Below are 8,260 nucleotides of genomic sequence, written 5' to 3'. Positions count from 1 at the left end.
TATAGTCTGCTTTCCCTGCATTTAGGCGTAGCAATTATTTTTTCATCTATTTCAGTGTTATAAACCTATCGAAACTTATTAGCTTTATTGATTGAAGATCTTTAACAACTTGTTACCGTAGCCGCTAAATTTAAAACATAGCCCCTGACATACACTGAGAGCAAAACGGTCAAAATAATATTTTACTATTAAAACTATTTGTTGTAACGCCAATCGACTAAAGCCGCTCGGATTATGCGTTCCTGACACCCGTCAATTCCTTATCACTAGTGATGTACAATCCATAATATTAATTATATTTGTGGTAACGTAATGCATTAATTACTTAATGTTATTTTACTAAATATGTGTTATTCTTTTATACGAATTAAATTACAACACGCTGTAAATAAAAATCATAAGGAATAAAAAAAATTATTGCGCGTAGAGTTCCTTCGCGAGGGAAGAAGTGAAACTTCCTAATGTTGGAATGAAAACAGGAAGGGGTAGGAATGATTTTTAAGAAACTTTTAAGGCGAACTTTATTAACATTACTTACTAGTGGCAATTGATTGCCTGCATGCGCATTTTTAAAGGTGCGTTAACGTTTAACGCAACCTTGTTGAAAGTCGTATAAGAAGTTTCACTTCAACAAATATCATTGAATTTTAACTCTGTTACTACTATTACATATAAGAGACGAAACCTCTCAGCATTCCATGGATTCATCGTGCGGGTGCCGGGTCCATCGCGTTGCAGGGAGAGAAGCTTCAACAGTAGAGAGATTTGGCTGTTATACCTCTCGCTCCTACTTCTACCGCGTACAAATTTACAACGAACATATTCTTAATCTTCAATATAAAATACGTATGATCTGTGTGATAATTGAACTAAATTGACTTATACTATTATTAATAACTATTTATAATCCCCGTCTTGCAGGGGCTTTTATAAGCAAATATTATTTTTACTTTTATAAGAAATTGTTATTGTTATTGCTCTTCAAACACATAACTATCATAGAATGACATCCACCTATCTCTCCTACCAATTATTTATGAATGTTTACAAATCTTTCCATACATGTTTGACATCTAATGTTTATAAGTCTATGACGGGAATATAAAACAGAGATATCATTCATCATAATTATATTTATACAGGTTAATTAAAATTCTCAGCTTGTATTGGAACTGGTTTTGTAATGCGAATAAAGTATGTGACCTTATATAACACTTCTTCATTCATGTTTTATTGATATCGTCTACGTTTGATCATTTTTTACGCAACAACAATCACCTGAATCGTCTTTTTAGTTTTGTTTATTCTACAATTTCCGTGAGATGAAGTTGACGAGTTTTTTTTATTTTGAATACTGCGTAACAAACAATAAACTACTCACTCTGTACTACTCATTCTCTGATCTTCGAAGACTGGATTTATTTTTGATTCTCGACGAAACATGAGTGTCAATTTGAATTCTTTAAGAGTACTCTTTTCACAAGGAAGCAACAAACGAATTGCGTTTAAAGTAACTTCAACCCTCTAAATCTTAATTCAAACAACCCCTTCTTTCTCATTCAGTGAGCCTCTATAGAATATATAAACATGTAGATACTAATTATGTTAAATTACTGAAATATTGAATATCCTAAAGTATTTGGTGATCCGTTCGTTGAATTTATTGATAGTGTTGAGCCCCAATGAAGCCTACTATTTATAAAATTAGCAAAGTTGTAATAGCAATGTTAGTTTTAATTTATAGTGTGTTACATTTTCTTCCAAGTCTCTTATATACATATTAGAATGTGATAAACTTTCTGAACGAAAATATACATTAAGATGCTTTTAACAACATGCTTCAAACAACGTTTATTTGCTTTCAATATTTCGATGAAGCTAATATTTTCTGTTAGGGAATACAACGAGTTGTTCAACTTAATTATCAAGCACAATTCATGAAGAAAGACAATATATTACCAAAACGTTTGGTTCAAAACGAGTAACGGACCTAGTTACAGTTTGTCTTTAATGTCTTTGAACAGGAAAAGCAGTTCAAGGACGAGAAATTGACAAACTATTTTATGAATACTTTCAACCATCGTAAGAACTAAATCATTCAAATACTTCGTAGTAGTGACCTCGTAGTAGGTACATCAGTACTATCAGTTGGTTGGTATAGTATTCTCCGTAGAGAATGAATATGTCTTAATACTCCTGCCTTCGTCTAATAAACTGTTGTAACTAAAACCTTACCTCCTTAAAACATATTGTTTTAAAGGAGTTTCTATACATTATTAACACGTTTATAAATCTGATTGCATATGGTTTATAACTTCATCTGCCTGTTTTGTGACCATAAAGACATAGAATACATAAATGAAAAGGAAGAAATCGTATCGTATAAACATTTAAAACCAATGTTTCTCGAGTTTATTAATATTAAGTGTGGTTCATCATCCTGGGTCGTCCTGGGTTGTAACAGCTTGTTATCCAACATAAACATGGATAAACAGTTTCAGTTAAAAACATCTCCTTAAAATCGGAGTTCTAAGATAACATTCAAACAGATAACTTACAGGTGAATATGTACATTGATCGCTAAACATATAAAAACGTGAAACAAAAAAAAGGGCAAGTCTTTATTAATATATCATTATATAACCTCCCATCTCACTAAGTCGTCTACAATGCCTCTAAACCTCTGCTTGTACAATGAACCCGGTTCAACAATGAGGGTAGAAAAGTCAGCATCATCAGAATCAAATTTCGGAGCAGAATCAGACTCGACCACGACCAGCGGCAGAGCTGTCACCGCTGTCAGGAGTACGTACGGCAGTAACTAGAATTAATAGCGGAGCGTTTAGTTTAACTGTTGGTTATTACTACAATACGAGGATCACGGTTGTTTTATAAGAAGACGTGTGTTTATTTAACGTAACCATTAATTAAATATGACACTTTAACCTTGAATACAAAGTGCATCAAAGTAAACATATTGTATTTGTTAAGAATGACCATTAATTTTCGTCGATTTTCATATTTTTTAAACAATTGATCTAATAACTGTATTATTACCTCTTTCAAATCACTTTCAAAGCTCTCTCTCGGATACACCTCTACAGGATCCACAGCCAGCCTCTGGAGCGCTTCTTCTAGACTTGTATAGTAATGATTTACTAGTTTGTCATAATAGAGACGGCGGAAGTGTTCATCTGAACCCATGAAAATAAAGTAGAAGAGATCTGCCACAGGACACCCAGTATGGACGGTTTGGTAATCGACAACCACTGCACTCAGAACGTGACCCTGGGAATAATTGTAAGGATTTGGTTGCAAAATACTATTTATATTACACGAAATCACCATTCATCAATGATAAGAAAAAACTTTCTAAGTATGTCTGAAAACTACCAAAATTCTTATGTTTACTCAGTAAAAATTTGCGTCACAGAAACCAAAGTAACTAATAATTATAATACTAATAACGTTTTAAAAGCAACCAAAAAAGTAATTTCAATTTAAGTTGTACGTGTTAGGGAAAAATATTGGCAACTAACTGGAAAACAACTTTGGACAAAAAATATCACGAGGTGCTAAACAAACAGACGGACACTTCGCTCACTTGGAAATTATTTTCTTAATATTAATTTATTTTGCTTCCGTGAAAAAGAAAGTATGTCACGCTCTTTAAAATACGTGCTTAGAAGAAGTTTTAAAATATACTACGTTTAACCAATAACAATAATCACCTGTAGCAAATTATTAGCAACCGAATTTATTCCTTACTAATTAATAAGAATTGACTCTGGAATATTGAAAAATGATATTTCAGAACATGTTATTTTTTGTATTTCTTATGAGCAAGTTCGTGTCTCACAACATTTTGTCACATTAATATTTAATTTACCTTTTCCTTAAATAACAAGTTGCTTAATCTGTAATCACCGTGGGCCAACACTGGCGCGCTGAGCGGCTTGTAGTGTTTATCCAACAAGTTCGTTTCAAATAAAAATTTTCTGATTCTCTCACGATAGTCCTCCTCCTTCAGAACACTTAACGCTTTCTCCACCATTTCCTTGAATTGATCTATAGCCGTTTGATTCAAAGTATCTTTATCAAAGGTGTACGCCATATCCCTAGCTATTTTTTGGAAACCTTCTGGATCACGTTTACTCAGTGCGAACGACAAAGCGTGGAACCGCGCTAAAGCCTCCACACCAACTCTGCCATGATCCCAATCCATGGACTTAAACCGACTGTAAGACTTATAACCATGTTCTACTAGATTTTCTAATATGACTGTTTCTTTACCCAACTCATTATTACATCCGTAGAATTCGGGAAATACGAACTTGTGTTCTTCATCTAAATCCTTCTGGAGATTATTATAAATAGGTATAAGTTTATTGTAAACAAATTCCTCTGTTCTAAACATCTTGTCTGCTTTAACGGCTGTTCTCATCTCTTTGCTCATCGTTGCAACTTTTGCGAAAAGTTTTATTGTTTTATCTGACGTTTGCAAATTTATCGAAAATAGAGCAGAAGTATAGTTAGCACCTCCTGATGTAATATTATTTATTTCAATCATCTTCTGCGAGTAACCTGGTTTATCAAAAACAACAGTTAAAAAGTCATGTAATATATCCTCGGCCATGTTTCAAACCTAACCGCTGCAGCAATACTGTGTTCAGATACATGCGGTTACTATGGACAGATTGGTTAATGGCCTCTTCCGCATTTATCTGTCAGAGTGAATAATACAAGGTAATTGTACAGGGATACGTCGCTGATGATAGGTTTTGTTCCACTTTAGTTGATGGGCACCATTTATGGCAAATACAATTTTTTTTTACTTTTTTAATTTTATTAAATGCTTGGGCTTTGAACTACACTCTGTACTCTTATTTAGTGAATATGAAAAGCCAAATATTTTGGTCCAAGTGATGCTACGTCAGTTTTACCTGTATGATGTAGCTGGCCACCTCAACGGCCTCAGCTATTATATTTACATTATTACTAACCATTAGCTACTGCAACGATTCAAGTGTCATAACATATTTTATTGTGAGTCTACAGAATATAACACGATTTATGTTACATTAACAACATCATATCATTTGAACATGTATAAACTTTCAAGCGTATGTATATTAATATTCGTTTTCCTCAATACTAATAAATTTAAAATAAAAATAATAATTTTCTGATTTACTACGCGTTTACAATTATTTTTAACTACATAAACGAGTTGTAAATCCGAAAAATATTAGTTTTATTTCAATGAATACTCGCGAAAGCCTCAGATCTCTTTATACTAATAAAGTTGTTTAATGTCGTAAATTAATCTTCTTCAAGGAGGAACACACATGTCAGTTTCCCTTCAAACACTAGTATAAATCAGTCTACAATATCTTTTTGAGCGAAGTTATTGACATATTTTTTTTTTCTCCACATTATTGGTGTAATAGTGATATTCCTCATACAACTATTAATCACGTAGGAACCAAAATTTTGTTTTTCATTATTAGATTACAGCAGTGAGGTATTCAGGGTGAAGAAAACATTGTCCACTTTTATAGACCAGGGTAGAAACCTTTAGAAATAATAAAAAGTGAAAAAAAATAGTAGTAGGATGAAACCCATTAGAAAAGAAGGGGAGTATTATAAAAGTTAAAGGAAAATAATTTACGGGTGATTTGAGGTCGGGAAGGGTATGGGGTGGGTATTTAAGGGTAAAACATGGGTTTTCTTGATTTCCGGCAAAACTAAAAGTCCTTATGAAAAATATTATATAGCAAAGTTATAAGGTAATAAAAACTTTTGTATTTACACTTTTTTCACATAACCTCAAAATTTATGTGAAAAATTCAATACCAAGTTTTTGGTTTTTTATTGTTATCTTTTCGAAAAAAAAATATGTCTCGAAATTTGTTGAAAACTTACCTTTTTATTAAGCTATATTTGTAGAATACAATTCTGTTGCTCCGCCTTTGTTTCTTTTCTTTTAAGAAGTATCTTTGTATGAAAAATTATCACATTCACTATAAAAATCATAGAAAATGATTGTTAAATGAAAAAAATAATAAAAACCATAATACTCACCTCAATTGTTTTTAGATGTCCTTGGGGAGAAAACGAGCAAACAGCCTACCTTATCGGAAGGAGTTACAGTCGGCCATGGACATTTGCAACATAAGGAGTGTTGCGGATGAGCTGCCGGCCTTGATTGTTGCGGAGGTACCTGAATACATGATGTTTGAAAGAGCCCTGTTGTGTCTCTCTGGGAAAACCTCGGGCGTAAGATCATTCCACATCCTGCACGTGCGAGGAAAGAATGACCACTTCTTTGTCACGTACAGTCTTGCAACTGAATGTATCTAGGTGATGTAAATTTGCTATATTTGATTTTCGCATATGGGTACTTAAAACAAAGAAATCGTTACACTGACTGCCCTATAAAATAGTTCCATGATGGGATGTGTTACTATATGTGTATGTAAATTAAGCTGGAATAATATACAGTAATAGTAAGACCAGCTTCTTACTAAATATATATACGAGTATATATATAGTAAAAAACTGGAAGTATGTATATTATATACATATGTTTTAAGTGACGAAGTCAGAACATTAATGAAATATTTAAGAAGAAAGTATTGTTGTTGAAAATGAAATTTTACCAAATATTAATTTCACTTACAGGGGAGGGCTAGGGTTGGTTACGATCTACATTTACAGTAAAAGTTAAATATTTTAACTAAGCAACTGAAAGAATCTTAATTTTTTTTATTTTCATATTTATCAAGGGGTAGCTCCTTAAGTTGCAAACAAAACTAAACTGTGAATACAAGGTCAAAACTAGTAATCAGTTTCTTTCAGTTGGACGACAGATAAATCAACCTGTCGTGTTTGTAGTCTCATAGAGCTGCAAAGAAGTAGGTAATACGATGTATATACGGTATATATGGTATTAATAAAATGTTAAAAATTACACGTACATTTTATACCTTAAAGTCATATAACGGAAAGGATAAATTGGGTCGTCAGAATCAGTTACAATGAGACAAAGTTTCGTTTTAATACAAACAAGATAGAGACAGATGGCGCTTGTAATGCTATCTATTATATCAGCAATGTTCTAATATATATTGTTTAGGAAACTCCAATTCATAAATATCCCGGTTCAATAAACAGGATTAATGATTAGTACATTGTATGAAGCCTGGACGTAACACAGTCATATACTCGTATGTATTTAAAGCCTTCAATATTATGTTTGTTATCATGAAACAATTATGAATAAAATGCATTAAACAAATATGCCTTAACCTATATGTTATAATAAATATATTGCTGAAATGCATTGTGCTAGGAAATTAAGAATTGCTTGCTTTTGTTATTAGTTTATTGTTAGAGATTTAATAATTCGCATTACTAGTTTAAAAAATGCCTCAATTTTATTAGAAACAACATGTTTTTCGATCAAATCGTCTTCTGACCACAATGCCCGTTTGGAAGGCTTCGTCACCGACAGCACTGAAAACAATGATAAGTAAGTTAAAAATAAATAACTACGTACATACTACCCATCCGTAAACATTCTGAAAACACGATCCTATTTATATAGCAGTTTAAAATAATAGTAGTTAAATAAGTAGCCTATAGCATGATATATCTTAAGCCTTATCTGCCATATAATATCCGCTAACTATGGGGATACAGAATAAAATGAAAAAATCCTTTAAAACGGTTTACTTTAAGTCCTTTAATACGGTTAGCTAGGTACGAGCATACATTAATTAATAAAGAGATAGTCAATACAGGTGTACGAATATTGTACGGGCACTTGTTTGCTCATACATTTAATAAAATAATATAAATTGATAATGCTTTTCAGATTGATTAATTTGATATATTATTATAAAATATATGATTGATTGATTGATGAGAACGTAGGGTAGGATTGATGAAACAAAAATGATGATGGGGGCATTTACATGATTACGCAATTATATCGAGCGTGGCTCGTACGTGCTCCCAGACGGGGAAGATGAGAGTTAGTAGATGGGCATTGAGATATAAGTCGGTACAAGATGATTAAACAACTTCGATTTAACTTAAGATGTTTCTTGGTTGGTTATGATTTACAAGTTGATAAACAATGTTTTTAAAATATTACTTAACCTAAACTTCTGTTCCGCTAGACGCTAGAGCGAATACTGAGCGAAGTATCGGACATGGACCAGGATGTTGTTTTAGAATTAGAATGTGCGCACTT

General features: G+C 32.5%; 1 protein-coding gene across 1 annotated transcript; it reads right to left on the bottom strand.

The window, feature by feature from the left end:
* Positions 1-2,600: 2,600 nt before the first annotated feature.
* On the bottom strand, positions 2,601-4,954 carry LOC116772115 (uncharacterized). Its single transcript, XM_061528172.1, has 3 exons — positions 3,890-4,954; positions 3,058-3,288; positions 2,601-2,821 (listed from the first exon to the last, which is right to left on the bottom strand). The coding sequence occupies exons 1-3, from the start codon at positions 4,634-4,636 to the stop codon at positions 2,636-2,638; spliced, it is 1,164 nt and encodes a 387-aa protein (XP_061384156.1). The 5' UTR covers positions 4,637-4,954; the 3' UTR covers positions 2,601-2,635.
* Between the last annotated feature and the right edge of the window lie 3,306 nt (positions 4,955-8,260).

The sequence above is a fragment of the Danaus plexippus genome, assembly GCF_018135715.1.
Source record: "Danaus plexippus chromosome 16 unlocalized genomic scaffold, MEX_DaPlex mxdp_23, whole genome shotgun sequence".
Taxonomy (NCBI): Eukaryota; Metazoa; Arthropoda; class Insecta; order Lepidoptera; family Nymphalidae; genus Danaus; species Danaus plexippus.
This window is presented reverse-complemented; position numbering and strand designations above follow the sequence as displayed.

What these genes read in the sequence shown, in the direction of transcription:
- LOC116772115 (XM_061528172.1), bottom strand. Translation starts at nt 4,636, where the DNA reads ATGGCCGAGGATATATTACATGACTTTTTAACTGTTGTTTTTGATAAA. An exon ending in ACTTGTTATTTAAGGAAAAG is followed by an intron (nt 3,289 to 3,889) that starts GTAAATTAAATA and finishes AATTATTCCCAG; the next exon opens with GGTCACGTTCTGAGTGCAGT. An exon ending in TTGAAAGTGATTTGAAAGAG is followed by an intron (nt 2,822 to 3,057) that starts GTAATAATACAG and finishes TATTAATTCTAG; the next exon opens with TTACTGCCGTACGTACTCCT.